Raw genomic sequence first — 18011 nt, forward strand, 5'->3', positions numbered from 1 at the left:
CTAGCTGCCACATAGGTTCCACCACCCCAGCAGGTGCTCCTGATGTCAGCGGCTCCTCCAGGTCAGTAAGACACCCAAATGTTGGTGCGCTCTGCACAGCTCAATCATGTGTACTACTGTACTTTTCTTTTATAGGAGAAGGAAATGGCTGCACAATCAGCTTGTAATGGGTATTTAACTATCTAGCTTACATCACCTCCTTGAGTTAGGCTTGGTCTGTTCTGGTACATTAATCTGAGTGAGTAAAGGGGTTAAAATGGGAGTACTTTGTTATTCAGTTTTGAGTCCGTTAGTATTGTGTCCCCCCAGATGACCAGTGGTAAGTAACTACAATTGTAAGCAGTAATCTCAGTCTGCCCAAGGACCCAAGTCTTGCAAGATTGTCCCACAAACAATAGGGAATTGGTGTCATTTCTGCGGACATTTTAATTCCTGACTAAGAATTATTCATACCTCCAGTGAATTAGGGAACAAGTGCCCTATGCATTTCCAGAATAGTTATGGAGGTTCACTGGACAGATTTAAAATGTAGAGCAAGAACCAATCACTGGCAAAAAGAAGAAAAATCATAAGCACTCTGGTATCTTCCCAAGGACATCTGGCCAGGGTTGTATACATTTAAAGTAGTCAAAGTAGTCATGTACCCAGCCTCCCACAGTAGGAAGTCAATTGCTTTGGCACAACTAACTAGTAGCATTGACTCATTTAACAAAATTGGTAAGTCTCCATAACCTCACAAACAGCGAATGGCAGAGTACAGCAACAAAGAGCTTGAGATGATTAGAAAGACCACATTGGGACGTAAGGCTGCCCATCAGTCATAAAAGTCCTACTGCGGACACTGCTAGATGTCTATGTGTCTAAATCGAAGAATTTGTTGCCCTGTGAAGCTTTTGCGCTACTTTTTGTGGAGACTGCAGAGTCAGCAAACTGGCAAACCACTTCAGTCCTCGTGGGTGGCCTGGACTGGCCTAAGCTGCAGGCATATAAACAAAAGCAACTACGTGTTCAATATAAATCTAAAGTGGTCAAAGACCATCCAAGCTGCCAGAAGCAAAATGGTTAAGTGGGCATGCCACAGCAAGAAAATCATGCCCGGAGTGGGTAGGATCAATGGTCTGTATGTAGCCTTCTATACCTCTTGCAGCAGCCATGAGTTTGGCTTTGGATAATGTGGGGCTGGAAGCCCATCGGCTCTGGATTTCTTTTTTAAGGTCTGACCCAGAAACTCAGAGCCACGAAATGAGAAAAAAAAAAAATCAATAATGGGGCCTTCGGTCAGCCCTCTTTAGTCACTACTGTTCAGCTGTCATTCATGTTGCCTCTGCCTAACACAGCAAATACCATGGGGAAATGGGTCAACCTACTCAAGCCATCGTCTCTCTTGCACTGTAAGTAAAGGTGTGTTATCTTATCACATGTGCGCATCCACTAAAAAGGAAGTACTTAGTTTGAAGGCTAGTGGGTCTATAAACTACTTAGCCAAAGCTATTTTCTTTTCGTTCTCAATACATTTTGTAGTCAGCCGTGTGTTTAAACTATGTTGTGCAATACATTAATTGAAACCAAATAGTATGTTTCCTTTCTGTCAAAAAGAATAATATTTTTCTGTGATGTGCATTAAAACTTAAAAGGGTTTTCTTTACACAATCTAGTACACCAGCCTGCTAGGAAGCACATGCCCTGTTCAAAATGATGCGCAATGTTTTAATTATAATGTTTATTGCCACGTTTGGGTGGTAGCATTTTTTTCTAAATTTTATGTGGGGGTGGGTGGGTGGAGTCTAAACTAACCACAGAACCCACCTGCCATTGCCAGGCCTTTTGCTACCTTTGCTAATGATGGTCTGAGGTTGCCTGAATCGCAGCCAAAGAAAGCTTTCGGGAAGATTACATTATTAAGTCGGGGAGATGGGAATTCTTACAAGTCATATCAGGAAGTTCCAACAGTCCACAAAAAACGCTTCGTTTTTTTTCTTTCATCTTGTTAGTGCATCAGACAGACACAGAAACACATGTGAATGTTCGGCCACCTGCCCACATTCAGGGCAAAACAGAGAGCTCTTAATATTGAGTGGAAAGGAATATTAAGAATATTACAAGCAGCGGTGCAATGGTTTGGGAGGCCTAGAATCAGGTGATCATTGCTCACCATGACAGTTTGTTACATGACGGTGGGTGGGGTCACCCATGATATGTTAATGATTTCTTTGGGTAAGAATTACTAGTTTTGGATGGCGTTTTATTTTATGAACTTTTATTTAGCAAAAACTGGACCACAAGGTATTGGAGCGCTTTGCATGAGCACTAGTTACATTACACAAGGTCAAATTCAGGGGTTTTAAATTATTTTTTAAGGCACAAGTGATTTGCCCAGAATCACACGTTGTTGAGCTGATGTTGAGACTCGAACCTTGTCCCTAGTTCCAAAGTCAGTAGCTCATGCCTTAATGCCAGATCCTTTTACAAATGAAGGAATCCCTGACACCCAAGTTGTTGGGGGTCTACGGAGCTTAATTTGTACAAAATCACACCCAGAGTGGGTTGGCAGGATGCCATTTCGCAAACAAGGGAAGGCAGGTCTAGGAAGGAAGGAATGTAGTGCTGCATAAATTAAGTTCTAGGAATAGAGGTTAAATAAGCTTTTATGGTCTAATTAATTACTTGGAGGACGTTGGGTGAGGGGTGGTCACCTGTTGAGAAACTGATTCGATACTTACGAATTTGGCATGGGCCTAGAATTAGCCAACTGTTGTCAGGATTCAGCAAGGGATCTGGGGTTTAAGGTTGACTACGAAAACGTTGCTTGGTGTTTAATTTGTAAAAAAAAAAAAAAAATGTGGCAGTGCCCTTGTGAGGAGGCCACTGCAGCTTGCACCACCTATTACCAAAGCTGTCAGACAGAACCTAGACAATTACTAACCATAATACTGCTACATGTGTGACAATTCAGACTGTCCAAGAGCCCCAAAATGCACATATTCAATTGATAAACAACTGTCCTTCTACTCATCTCTACATCACACAGACAGTGCCACCATGCAGCAGCTGTCATAAGTGTAGGAGATGACAATTAAGTGCCGGTGCCGAGCACCGTAAACCACCAGCTCAAATTAAGCACTGGCTACTGCTTTAAGACTGTCGTGCATCAGCCAGTGGCAGCTGGAATGTCCAGAGCAATAAGCTAGCCTGTGTTAAGGATTGACCTCCAGGTCATGACGGGCAGCAGCAGTATTTAAACAACATAAAGGCCTTAGGACTCCACCTGGCAACTTTCCATATTGTACTGGCTCACCGCTTGTCACTAGCTAGTTTACTGTTATATATGCATTAAATTGTGATTGTGTTATATGTGTATTGCCATGGCCCTTTTGGGAGTGGTTATGGCTGTATGGTTCTTCGTAGAGCGTGATGTCTGAAGAGTTCGAAACCAGTGGTGACTTCTGACACCGACCTACAACAACTAAATTCTGTTACTTGAATAAAGCTACTTAAAACTACAGTTAACAAATTATCTGCTTTTAGGAAGAATAAATTGTTTAGGAAGCAGAGTTAAGGCAAACCTGTAGGCAGAGAAGGGTTTAGATGTTTCAGGTGCGACAATAAGGAGCATTTAGCATACAGCAAATCTTGCCCTGCAGTAAAACAGAAGTGTAGTAATTGCGGTATCACTGGGCATTTTGCAAAAGTCTGCAGGAAGAAAAGGAACAATATCAAGGGTATAGTCAGGGAGTCCAAGAGTTCTGAAGAAGAGGAGCAAAATAAAAACTCACAGTCCTCAAATGTAATGAGTTTGAAGGAAAAATAATTTTAAACATAGATGATAACATAGCAAAGAACAAACCTGAGTGTAATGCGTCCATAGGTGATGTGATGATCAAGATATATTCAGATTCAGGCTCACCATACACATTAGTAAGTGAGGAAGTTTGAAAAAACAAATGTAGCAAAAAGATTGGTACAAAGTTGTGGGAACCAGATATACAACCTGAGAGTTATAGCAGTGAAAAAAATGATATGTTGGGATACGGATGATTAACTTTCAGGTTCAAAAATAGAACCCCTAGGGGGAAGCTGTATGTAGCGAAGAGGGGTCCATATTTGCTTGGATGGCGAGACCAACGAAGTCTTCGAATTGTGCTTGACCCAAACAGTGAAGAGAAGATACTAGTATTGGATGAAGAAGTTACTGTTGGGTCGGTTATACTAAACAAATTTCCTAAGGTGTTTAGTAGGACCTTGGGAAATTTACAATGTTATGAGTATAAGAAAGTCTTTAAAAAGAATGCTAGTCCTAAAATCCGTGAGATTAAAAATGTACCTATAACAGCAAGTGAGGAGGTTTCCAACGAGTTGGATAAATTGGTGAATTTGGGGGTTTCTGAGCCCATAGAATATTCCGAATGGATTTCTCCCTTGGTCGCAGCAATGTTAAGATCAGGTTGTGTGTAGACCTTTGCCAACTAAATGAGAACATTGTAGTGGACTGATTCCCCCTTCCTAAGATAAATGAGATGTTTGTGTGCCTTAAGTATACTACGTGGTTCCCCACAATTGACTTATCAGCATACCACCAAATTTCACTGGCTTCATCTTCCCACCATTTGACGGCTTTCATAACTGCAGTTGGATGCTTCCAGTTCAAGAAGATGCCTTTTTGCATTTCATTGTGATTGTGTTATATGTGTATTGCCATTGCCCTTTATGGAATGGTTATGGCTGTATGGTTCTTTGTAGAGTGCGATGTCTGGAGAGTTCCAAACCAGTGGAGACCCGGGACACCGACCTACAAGACCTACCTTCCGTTACTTGAATAAATCTACTTAAAACTACAATTGGTTATGATGCAATTATACACAACATTCACTGATTCCCATCTCCACCTTTGTTATTTTCTCCCTACACAGTTCTGAGGGATTCCAACCTCTTTGCCTGTTATGCTGACCTTGCACTTTGGGGGCTGTTTTAGCTTTGTCATACTGCTGTCTTTTCCCCTGCCCCAGCTCAGAAGAGCCCTGATTTGCTTCTTGAGTGAAGGACTAACTGGCGATGCTCCAATTGTCTAAAGTTTGCGGTGGCCCACTTTTTCGTACCCAGTAAGTATACAATCTTACTTTGCACATATTTAGAATACTAGGTGTTTTTCAAACTTTTTATCAGTACTAAAAAGATGCAAGTAGTCATTCTGATCAGTGGATCTTTAATTTATTACCAGAGAGTCTGTGTATACCTGTGCTACAACCAGAGAGAGCTCTACTAAAAAAGAACCGGACGTGCTGCGCGTGTCTCTCTCCTAAATCCATTCCCTTTTCCCTCTGAAGTTTGGTCTGGTACGTCCTCTCAAGCAAAGGCGAACCCATAACCTGGGTAATCCTTTGGAGTAAACATGGACATGTCACAAAATCTTACAGTTGCAGTTAGAAGTACAGGGAGATTCATAAGGAGGCTTTTTTGTGAGGGGTGGGTGGTTGCCAGTGTAGCAAACCCTAGTAGAGGGTTGGTGGGTAGAACATATCAGAGCAGCAAGTGTTATGGAGAAGTAACAAGGGGCTCAAAGAATGTCAATTACCAGGGCTTCCAATGATGGGACTGAAGCATTGCGTCTCTCGCGACTCACAGCGCACTGCCCGCTCACACCCCAAGGTGAGCAGTAATAAGGTGCCTTAACAGTTTGATGAACATTGATTTGAATGGTTTAAGGGGGGATTTAAGTCTGGCAGCTGAGGGGCTAGTCTCAATGTAGAGTTGATAAGGGAGTTTCTACTTGGGAACGCTGGATTCAGATGTTCTTGAGCCACTGATTACTGGTGGTGGTGACATGTTTAGTTATATCCTTATCTTTCTTTTAATTCATGCCTAGTTTATGAGTCTGGAACTGTATTTTATGTAAATAAACTGGCTGTTTTGATTGCCATACGCAAAATGTGTGTTCCATGAATTTTGAGTAAACGGACATTTTTGCCAATGATACTGTGTTTAGGTTCACTACAAAAAATGCATTAACCCACAGCGATATCTTAAACCGAATGTGTGACCTACATGTTACACACAAAGATCTGCCACGAGCACTTTAACCTGCACTATTTATGTGATAATTCAGACCCGAGGGCGAAAATTCCACAGTTATCACGAGCAAGTGCATTAATTACCCGAGGTAGCTTACCAGCGCTATGTCCTGAAATGTGCTGCACACAGACCTGTGGTGCAAAAGCCTTACCCGCTAAACTACTTCGAAAGATAGTTCTGTGACCACACAGGCCATAACAACTCTACTGACACATTCAGTGGACATGATATTAATGTCGAGAGCGTCATTGAGTCCAGCAGCGAGGGGCTGGTGTCACTGACGGAGGGCGACACAGTGCGAGGACGGCTGCAGTCAGTGTGGGTGAGTTGCTAACTTAGAGCTAGCTGGACCCGAATGTTATCAGGAAGTTTCTGGACCTGTTACTCGGTGAAGCCGTAAATAGGCGATGTCGGGCCGAAACAGCAGAACCTGTTTGGAGACCAATCTCCCGACGGGCATCGGGCAACCCAAGGCAGCAGCGTCTTACCATTCCCGCTCGGCCGGTTTCTGTGCCCTGCTGCACCGCAAAAGATGTTGGAAGTGCTGTAGTGGAGATCGGGCGGACGTAGACCTCTGGAGGCTGTCGTTCACGGTTCCCTACGTACTAAGCCAGCATGTCAAGGATTGAATAGCTGCCGACTAAAACTCCCTATTACTGAAGGTTAATGTTTTCTACGTACAAATTACCAAAATATAATGTGCCACGCCCCTACGATGACGCACTGTAACCGCTCTCTGTACACATTGGGCATGGTGAGGGTATGATTATTCTGCAAACGTTGTCTCTCTTCTCGCGCGTGCGCGAGCGTTGCGCCACTACTCACTCAAAGAGAATCTAGGGACCACGGCATCGACAAAGGTGTTAGGTGCCCCCTGCTCTAGAAGGTGCAAATTCAGGGCATTGACAGTAGAAATTCAAGACAAATGGTTAAAATTCAGGACAAGGTCATTTTTACAGACACAGCTGAGGTCTTTGCACGATCATAAAATAGACAGCTGAGAGAAGTATAAGTCAAAATAGGTTTACGTTCTTAAGTTTGTTTTAAACATTGGAGCGTTGAACAAACATTCACACATAGCTGGATACATTTAAAGATGAAAAACTAGCAAACATTTACACTCTGAGCAAAATATGACAGCAGACATAAGAGGCAGTTTTCACAATTCTACCCGGTACCATAAATGATAATGTCAGAAGCAGCATTCTGTTACTGAACAGAGGCTTAGACATCACAGGCAGTAGCACTGCTAAAGAGTGTAAAAAATAAAGATAAATGATGGTGAGAAAGGGGAAGAGGGCTATATTCTGAGAGAGCGAGACAGAAGTTTGGAACAGCTAAAGAGAACAATGGGAGAAGGATAAAGCAAGTGACGATCTGCAAGCAATAGAGCAGATGGTGAAAAGAGAAAAGAAGACAACAGAAGATGGGGCAGAGAAAGGAGCAGAAAATATATACAGAAAGAAGACAAGGGTGTTGGCGCATCTGACCTTAATAAGTAAACTTACACGGGCACGCAAGTAGGTCATTGAATGTCTTGACTCGCAAATAAGATGTTCTTACCATAGCTCCAGTACATAATCAATACAGAATATCAATAATCAACAACCATCAATAACAGTAATAAACAATGGAGTCAGTAATTGTCACACACCAAGACCTTTCAGTCGTGAATAACCACACCTTTTAGTAAAAGTTAGAATATTTATTTCTCTATATTAACAATCCTAAAGTCATGTTGATTAATCTCAAAATCAAATGGAACACATACAGAAACAATACTGGCAATCCAAAGCAGCGGAAGAAACATAATCTAATCAAAGCTTGAACTACAACACATTCTAGAGTTACAGTGCAAGTTAATACCAGAGTCAACTGCGTCAAAGTAATTACGTACATTTAAGTTCAGCAAAGAAATTCATCAAGCATTATTTCTCTATTCGTACAATTTCATTAGTAAGAATCCTTAACTAACATCCGATTAGCATCAGCATGTTAGGCTTTACGCAAAACAATTTAGTAACACAAATTTGGAAAAATATCTAACTATAGCTCTATCAAAACAGTGCAGTTGGTACCTAGAAAGAAAAAGCAAATATGCATAATAATCAACAGTCTAATTCATAATACCTATTATCAGTGTGGATCAGTAAGTAGAGTCAGTCTTCACCCTCAGGACATCAGTCGATCAGCAAAGCATCAGGATTCAGCATCAAAGTTCAGAAAACGCAAAGTCTTTAAGCAATAAAGTTAAACACATCTCTTGTCAAGATGCAAAATGGGCAAGAATGAGCTATCCCTCTCCCATGCAGTTCTGTTAAATTAAATCTACTAAAACTATTTCCCAAATCCCTATTAGTCAGTCAATCGCATGTTCACACTTTGTCCAATAAAACTAAAACTCCAAATCTATGAATTCTACTATTACTCCGTTCACATGTCGTTGATTGGTTTGTCCTGTAATGTCCTCATCATCCGGCTTGTCAGGTAACTATATTGTTGCAGCTTCCACTCCAGTCAGTGTCTCCATTGTTCTTCTCCTGAGAAAGTCAGTCTCACACGCATTACACATAAAATGTTACATTAACAAGAACAGCAACTTCTAACAGTCGGTTCTCATGAGAAAACTTCTGTTGTGAGCACATTTAAACAAGGCAAAATGAAATCACAGTTCAACTTTCTAGGGCAGCCATTTAAAAATACAGTTTTGACATGAGGCCTGGCAAACTAGGCCAATACATTCGCTAAGTTAAGGCCTACAATTAATAAAGCTAGAAAATAATACATAACCCTTAATATGACATACTACTACATAAGTCAAACATATATTCAACATTTCACAATATTAATTCACTAGTAAGTACACTTTGTGAACACTGCCAGCCACTCTTGGTAATCGCATTTTCAAATGCGTGCTTTATTTTCTACATTATTATATTTTCTACACAAATCACTTATTCAGAATACATGAACACTTGTTAATTTTTTTTTATTAAAGCACCTGCGCTAGCAATCCCTCCTCTGATGACTAAATGTGTCATCACACTAACTACCACCCACAATTTTTTGCATCAGCTAACATTCTGTCAATTCAATCCCTTCATATTTTTGTTCCTCTTAGAATTTTCTCTGTACAATTTTTCCCTTTTCTTTTCTTCCCTCCTGATTATTCTTTGACCTTTTCAATTTAATCCTTTTGCATAATTTACACAATCCCCGTATTCCAAATAGACAAACCACAAAAATGAATATCCCTTGCAAGATTTTCAATAGTACCCCATTCCAAATGTTGCTAAGACAATTTCCCACTGAAGTAAAACCTTTGCCAATCTTTTCCCAAACACCTGGTTCTTTCAATTCTTTTGAATCCACACTTTCATTAGTCAGATTAGTAATTAAACCTCTAATCTATCTACTGTTATCAGGAATATACAAACTACAGTGCCTAGAATTAATCATTCTACAGACTCCACCATCCTTTGCTAAAAGAATGTCTAAAGCAAGACGATTTTGAAGAGTCATAGCTCTATCAGCAGCTAACTCAGTATCTATCAGGAGTATGGCTCCTGAAAAATTTGTCAGCATGTTATCCACAATAGTAGACAACTTTCAAATCTTTATCGAATTCAGAATGACTCCCACTGAAGGAATCACTGCTCCAAATATATCTCCCGCTGTACCAGAAGAGGACTTCCTCCTCTGTCCCATATGATGTAACTCAGTCACGTTCGGAAACTTCTTCAAATCATCCATTTGATAAATCTTTGGGAAGACTATCCCCAAATAGCATGTCCCATACCATCCTCTTGGCAGACGGTAATAAGCATTAAGACCACAGATATAATAAATTCTGGGAATCGCTGGGTCCTGTCCATTCAACCTAAACGTCCTTTTAGTCTGAAACAAAAACACATGCTTACATTCACTCGTTCCCAAAAATAAAGTATCAGTGCATGATTTAGGCCTGTACATGCAAAGTTTCCCTATGTGTTGTTCACCTAAAGCTAATTTCCTTGCGATTTAATTGCACCATAAGCATAATCATTCCTGTAAGTCCTTTTCTCTAAGCCTTTTTCTAATTTCTCCTTTAATGCCTTTCTCCTGTCATCTGTGTGATCTAAGAAGCTTTTCTCTAGAGGTGTAAGTACGCATGTCAAGTTATTTCTATGTGCATAAACTGTGGCAAACGTCAATGTAGGTTCAAAGAAACCTCTATTACTATGTCATTATCCTTAGCTACTCTACTCCAATACTTAATTATAGGGACAAACGAAAACACCATATCATAATTTGAGTAAAAGTACTGTATGTACTCCTGGTTATAAAATCTTGTTATTAGCAGACTACAACTTATTCTATACGTTAATGGCAAACTATGGTAGGTAACTCCTTCCTCAACTGATGAAGGAATCTTCGTACACACATAAACATTCCTCCCATCCATTGTCTCAACATACTCACTCAACAAGCGATAGAAAACATTAGAAGAAAGTTCTCCTTACGCATTAGTATCCCCTTGCAAATATTTCTCATCTAACCTAAACTTCTTTATTGCCGTTAGTGCAGTAGTCATTTCAAAAGAAGAAATATGATTGGCTTCACTCTTATCAAGAACAGACATACCCACAATCAACACCACAAACAATATCCCATACATAATTGCCAAACCAATACTCATATACTTACATCGCCTAGTATTCTTACCCTGTTGACTAATGTTACTCATGATCTGTAAAGAATCAGAAAGCAGAAGAAAATTTAGAAAAACTTGCAGCAAAAATAAAAAATAGGCAACTCTTCTTTCAGCAGCTGTTTACAGCTCTCAGTCTCACTTACAGGATCCCTTGTCAAAATCAGTAAGCAGCTTTGTGAAAGTCAGGTTTCAAAAGTCAAATCAGGTTTTCAACTTTTTTTCACCCTTCAGTTCTCCTTCACTTAGATCTTCTCTCCTTGTTGTATCTAGTTCTTCCTCGATTGTTGCCTCAACAACTACTTTCTTTTCTCTTTCTACTTGCGACTCCGGCCACTTATCTCCTTTCAGTGGGCCTTTTGTCAGTGTTCTCTTCAGAGTTGAACTTGAACCTTCTCCTTGTTCTGCAGTGTTTTCTCTTGACGGACCTGCAATCGGTTCTGGAGGAGTCAGATCACAGTGACTTTGATCCACCTCAACTCCTTTCCCGTCTGGTTCTGGCAATTGCTCTGTTTGTCTCTGAAGATCGTCTGCTTCTGGGAAAGCCCTCCTCTGACCAGCCTCCTGCTGCCTCAATTGAGATAGGCTCTCTGTCATCCTCCTGGAGGTCTTCTCCTTCGTCTCTCACGAGTGACTGAACCTTCCTCAGGGGGCTCAGATCCAGTCTCAGTTCCCCTTTGTTCTCATTCTTGCCCTGAGACTTCTTTGTGATCCAGTGGACATGCCACTTTCTTCGTGTGACTCGCATGAATCCAGTTCGGAATTCCAGCGCACTTCACAGCTGTTCTAGTAGAACTACCTGATAAGGTCCCTTCCAACAAGGCTCCAAACACGTTTTCCTCACGTGTTTCCAGACCACAACCCATTCTCCAGCTCTCAGATTGTGCCCTGGGTCATGGATCGGTGGCAGTGTGGTGGCTTCCACCTGCTGAGAGAAAGAGGGAACCACATCAGCCAGACCTTTGCAATAGTCCAACACCATATCATCTGTAATGTTGTCAAGTGCATTTGCAGGCACAGCTGGCAACCTCGTGGCTCTACCCATAAGGATTTCATGCGGCGACAATCCTGTCTTCCTGTCGGTTGTGTTCCTTATTGACATCAACACTAAAGGCTATGCGTCAGGCCATTTCAAATTTGTGGACGCACACATCTTTGCAGCTCTTGACTTCAAGGTACCATTCATCTGTTCCACTAGTCCTGATGCTTCAGAGCAGTAACTACAATGCAATTTCTGCTCAATATTCAATGCTGCACACAGTAATTTAATTACTTCATTGTTGAAGTGACTTCCCCTATCTGATTCTAAAGAGATTGGAAATCCGAAACGTAGTACAAGTTCCCTAACCAGTAGTTTTGCTACTGTGAGACTATCATTTCTTTGTGTAGGGTAAGCTTCAATCCAGTGACTAAAGATGCAAACAATCACTCACACATATCTCAAACCTCCACACACAGGCATCTCAATAAAATCCATCTGCATTCTGCTGAATGGACCTCCTGCTCTTCTAATGTGGCTCAAATCAACCACTGTTATTTTTCCCTCTTTCAGCTGTTGGCAAATGACACAATGAGGGAGAACTGCCTTGTCTTTGCACACATTTCATTTTGCTCCATGAACGTTTTTTCTCCCTGTCAAAATTATTCTGCAACGTTTTCAATTCTTCCAAAGTGTCAATTATTTTCAATGCATAGCTTGTACAGGTTTCATCTTCTTCACATAACAGTTCCCACTTGTCTTTGAATGATATACAGTTCAATGCGCAAAACCTTGCGACTTGGTCCCTGTGCACTGCATTTCACCACGGCAGTCTTCTCAGGCATTTGAATAGCATGTAACAATTCTTTAATTCTCTCACCATTTCTCACTGGTGAACCAGAAGAGGTCATGAAACCTCTCTGTGACCACAACTGGCCAAAATCATGGACTACACCATATCCATTTTGGCTTTCTGTAGAGACTGTAATTTCAACTGAGCAGAAACAGGGCGCGCCCTAGTAAGGGCTACCAGTTCCACTACTTTGGCAGAATACATTCCTCGAAGCCAAGAAGCTTCCAAAATACCAGTAATTGTGCACACTTATCCTGCTCTCATTCTCCCTGCATTGTCTCTCTGACAACAAAGATAATTTGGTCATTTTCTTCCAATCGGGTGTCTCTAATGTCATGTTTCGGTTTTGTGCACAAGTCAGTTACTTCAAGACAATCATGCTCAACATCCTCCATTTGCTCAATTTCTACATTTTCATTTGGAAGTAAGGTTGCCAGGTTCAGCACTGTACATCTTTTCAGTGACACATTTGGTGACCCTAGAATACTCGTTGCATATCTGGTCAACCTCACACCAGTCAAATATCGTGTTGTCGTCCTTGTAAGTAGAATCTCAATAGAGTAAGAGGCCATTACAGTCAGGGGGTGTCCCATCACTATGCTTTCACACTGTCTTAGACGCTGACCAACTGCTGCAACTGTGCGCAAACAACCCTGTAATGCTGCTGCAACTGGGTCCAAAGTAGCTGAAAAATACGCTACTGGGCGATTTACACCTCCATGGACCTGTGTCAAGACAGATAAAGAACATGCATCATGCTCATGACAAAACAATGTGAAAGATTTCCTGTAATCAGGCATACCCAACACTGGAGCCCTGCACAGATTCTCAGTCAATTCAGTGAACGCTTTCATTCCAGCCTGGTCTAACACTATGGGATCAGTGACCTCCTTATGAATCAGTTTCTGCAATGGTCTCGAAATGACTGAAAAATTTGGAATCCATTGGCGACAATTGCCTACCATCCCTAAAAACATTCTGACTTCTCTTGTGTAGTCAGGGGACTTATCTGCCATATGGTGGTAATCCTTTCTCTGGATATCTTTCTTGAACCCTTCTCAATCTGATGACCCAAGTACTTCACCACCTTCTGACAGTATTTCAATTTAAGCCGAGACACTTTGTGACCATTCTTTCCCAAATGGTTCAGCAGGGCAATTGTATCATACTTGCACTCGTCCCTTGTTTTGAACGCAATCAGCATGTCATCAATGTACTGCACGAAGGTCGATTGGAAAGGCAATTCCAACGACTCCAAATTCTTCTTCAAGATCTGATTAAATATGGAAGGTGATTCTGAAAACCCTTGAGGGATTCTGCACCATCAATAAACTCAATCCAGGAATTTGAAACAAAAGAGAAATTGACTATCCTCATGAAGAGGCACAGAAAAGAAGGCTTGTGACAAATCAATGACGGTGAACCACTCAGCATCACATGGAATCTGAAACATTATCACAGCTGGATTTGGCACCACGGGACAACATTTGACCACAATCTCATTTATTTTTCTCAAATCCTGAACAATTCGAACTTTCCCACAGGGCTTTTTCAAACCCATTATCAGTGAATTACATGGACTGCTCAATACTTCCTTCTGAACCTCTTGCTTTACAAAGTCTGCAATTATCTGAGCAACCTTCATAAGGACATCTTGCGGCATGTGGTACTGTGGAAGTTGTGGAAAAACTGAATTCAGCTTCACAGTAACTTTAACTGGCTCAACTCCTTTTATCAAACCTACCTCTTTTCCTGTCAAATACCACACTTTCTCCTTAACCGTTCCCTGCAACTCAGGATGAAGCTCTTTCACTTTCACTTTCTGCACACTGTGAACAACAGGAATAATTCAATCAGAGGGTATTCCTCATTTGTAGTTTCACCTTCTATCTCTGGGGCTTGGTCATCTTCGTCATCACTATTCGTCTGGATCTCAATCCCCTCATTTGAACAAGTTATAGAACACTTCGTTTTACACAGCAAATCTCGTCCCAGTAGGGATACCGGACTTGAATCGCAGACTACGAATTTGTTTAATCCCTGAAAGATGCCAATCTCAACATGAACTGGATCTGTAATCAGGTTTGTCAAATACTGGTTCGCTACTCCCACAACCTGAACTGTTCTACCTGAAAGGGGCAAATTTGGAACTTCAGCACTTCTCACTGTACAGCGTGTAGCTCCCGTGTCAACCAAGAATGAAACTCTGTGACCCATTACCTTTCCCTTTACATAGGGACCTCTTTGATCTACTTCTAAGGAAGCAAGCACTTATCTGAACTGTCACTCGTCCAATCATCATTTATTCCATTCTCACTGTGTAACGGGAATTGGTGCACTGTGTTACTACTTTGGTTAAGCCTCTGACCTGTGACCTGTTGAGAAAGCATCATCTGTTGCTGTTCCATCTGGCTTGAGGTATATGAATTTGTTGTCTAGGTACCATGTGAACCTGCTGTTGCATTGGCTGCAATTATGACATTTCAACACGTGGCATTTGCACCTGCTGCATGGGTTGGAAATTTGGCACTTGATTCACATTATTCTGAAAGTTTGGATTAGGATCTCTCACTTTAGTCCTCTCGGATTCTGGAATGAATTGATGTCATTACTCTGCTCAACGACACCTTCCTGCACCATCATCGGACACTCCCGTTTCCAATGTCCAATGGCTCCGCAACGTGGCATTGCAATAACTTTTTCTTTCCTTGCACATCATTCTGAACCCCTACAGTACCTAAGTCCGAACCACGATTCATATGTTCTCCACAACCTCTACCTTTCATCTGGGGATGAAACATCATGTTCCCTTGCTGCTGCTGTGGTAACTGCTGCAGAAAATTCCCTTGCGCCCCTGTTTGAGCTGCTTTAATCTGCATCACCATCTCCTTCTCTTTCAGCTTTTTCTGGTTCAACTCACCCTCATCACTACAGTATTTCGAATACTGCAACACCTCATCAACCAGCTTTGCTTGCCAGCAAATCAAATGACTTAATCATCAGGCTAATTTTGGGTCTCAAGCCTTCCTCAAATCTGAAAATGGAGCATGTCTGTCACCTCAATTGTGTCTGTACCACTGTAATGCTTGAATGCCTGCAACAATCTTTCATAATACGCATGTATCGACTCCTTTGGTTCCTGAACTGTTCTATCAATCCTCTGCCAATCAATATTCTTGGGCAAAATTCTCGTTTTCAAAAATTCAGTCACCTTATAGTAATATTTCAATACCTCAGGAGATGGTGCACCTGTATTCTTGTCCCTCTCCGGTTTGCTTGTTGGCTAATCTACACTCCTCTTAGACACTCAATCCACAGATCAGCTGGAACCACTATCTCTAGTAATGTATTCAAGTCCTCCCATATGTCCTGACCTTCATCTCCTTCATCATCACTGTTTGTTTGCACTTCGATTCCGTCATTGGTACATGTAATCGAACATTTTATCTTACACAGCAAGTCCCTTCCCAGTAGGGATACCGGACTCGAATCACAGACTACAAACTTATGCAGTCCCTGGAAGTTGCCGATCTCAACCTGCACTGGATCTGTAATCGGATTTGTCAGGTACTGGTTTGCTACTCCAACCACCCTTATGGTACGCCCCGAAAGTGGTAATTTCGGAACCTCTGCACTTCTGACTGTAGAGCGTGTAGCTCCGGTATCAACCAAAAATGAAACTTTGTGACCCATTACCTTTCCCTCTACATAGGGTCCCCTCTGATCTACCTCTAGGGACGCTGCAAATCTGCACTCTTCACTATCTGAGCTGTCATCCGACCACTCCTCATTCATTCCATTTTCATCACGCAATGGGAATTGCTGTACTGTATTATTTTGACTCATCACCTGACCTGTGACCTGCTAAGGAAGCATCACCTGTTGCTGTCCCATCGGAGCCATTGGTAATTGCATTTGCTGTCTAGGTACCATGGGAACCTGCTGTTGTACTTGCGGCATTTGCGCTGGTTGAACGCGCGGCATATGCATTTGCTGCATGGGCTGTAACCCTTGCATCTGAATCATGTTATTTTGGAAGTTCAGATTTTGACTTCTCAGTTTTGGACCTTTCATATTTTGCAATGTACCGACATTAGTGCTTTGTTGAACGGCACCATCCTGCACCACATTTGGGCATTCCCGCTTCCAATGCCCCACGCCCCCGCACGCGTGACATGGTGACATCCTTTTCATCCCTTGTGCATCATTCTGAACCACAACAGTATTCAAGTCTGGACCACGATTCACAAAACCTCGACTTCTCAGTTGTGCCTGAAACACATCATTCACTTGAGGTTGCTGCTGTATCATCTGTTGAACTCCATTTCCCTGCATAACAGCCTGCGCTGCCCTTATCTGCATCACCATCACTTTCTCCTTTAACTTTTTCTGCTTCAGCTCAATCTCGTCACTACAGTATTTTGCATACTGCAACACCTCATCAATCGACTTTGCTTGCCAACAAATCAAATGATTCTTAATCATCTGGCTAACTTCTGGTCTCAACCCTTCAACAAATGTGAACACGAGATGGTTCATGTCCTTCGGCTCAATGGTCTCAGTACCACTGTAATGTTTGAATGCCTTTCACAACCTCTCATAGTAAGCATGTATTGATTCCTTAACTTCCTGTGAGGTCCGGTCAATTTTCTGCCAGTCAGTCACCTTCGGCGACACTTTCTGCTTCAAAAATTCAATCACTTTATGATAGTACTTCATCACCTCCTCAGAGGGAGCTCCGGTCACCTTATCCCTGGCCGGCTCCTTTGTCGGGCAGTCTACCCCTCTCTTGCACTCGAGCCACAAATCAGGCGGAACAATGATCTCAAACAAAGTATTCAAGTCTTCCCAGAGACACTTTGCAAGCTTCACAAACCTATCTGTTTGTTGATACCACTCGATCGTTTTCTCCCTCAATCTGGGATAATCATTTGTAAAAGATAGGATGTCTCCTCTGGATCACGGCACATGAATTAAAACTCCACCAGCTGTTTCTCTCATGGGAAGTATTTTAACCGATTCCGTATCGGGTGAAGCTTTAGCCTGACTTGACCCTGGACTGTCACTTTTCTCCTTATCTCTTTTCTTTGCTCATCTGCCTTCCCACTTTTCTAACACTCCCCAGATTTGCGCACTTTGCAGTATTTCTTTTAAATGTGCCTTCATTCCGGCAGGCCTCATATGCTCAAAGTCTTTTGAGTCAAAGTCTAACCTGTAACTTCTTTTCAAATGTTTAGTGTTTTCAATATCAATATTGTACTTGTCTGCCAGGTTCGCTAATCTCTGATGTACCTTGCCTAACCTCTTTAGTAATCTTAGGGCACAGGTATCTCAATTCTGCTTCTGTGTATGACTCTAATCTGTTTACCCCCATTGTTCCGTCCACTAGTTCGGCAGCTTCCACACCTAGTCTTACAAAATTC

At 41.8% G+C, this 18011-nt stretch overlaps 1 protein-coding gene across 1 annotated transcript in view; it reads right to left on the reverse strand.

The window, feature by feature from the left end:
* Nucleotides 1-6813, reverse strand: part of RBM43 (RNA binding motif protein 43) — a 58636-nt gene extending 51823 nt beyond the window's left edge. Inside the window, exon 1 of the mRNA XM_069230307.1 lies at nucleotides 6555-6813. Within this exon, the coding sequence (XP_069086408.1) occupies nucleotides 6555-6557 (3 nt within the window). The 5' untranslated portion in view covers nucleotides 6558-6813. The remainder of the gene's footprint in view (nucleotides 1-6554) is intronic.
* Nucleotides 6814-18011: the final 11198 nt, after the last annotated feature.

This window comes from Pleurodeles waltl, chromosome 1_1, assembly GCF_031143425.1.
Source record: "Pleurodeles waltl isolate 20211129_DDA chromosome 1_1, aPleWal1.hap1.20221129, whole genome shotgun sequence".
In the NCBI taxonomy this organism is placed as follows: Eukaryota; Metazoa; Chordata; class Amphibia; order Caudata; family Salamandridae; genus Pleurodeles; species Pleurodeles waltl.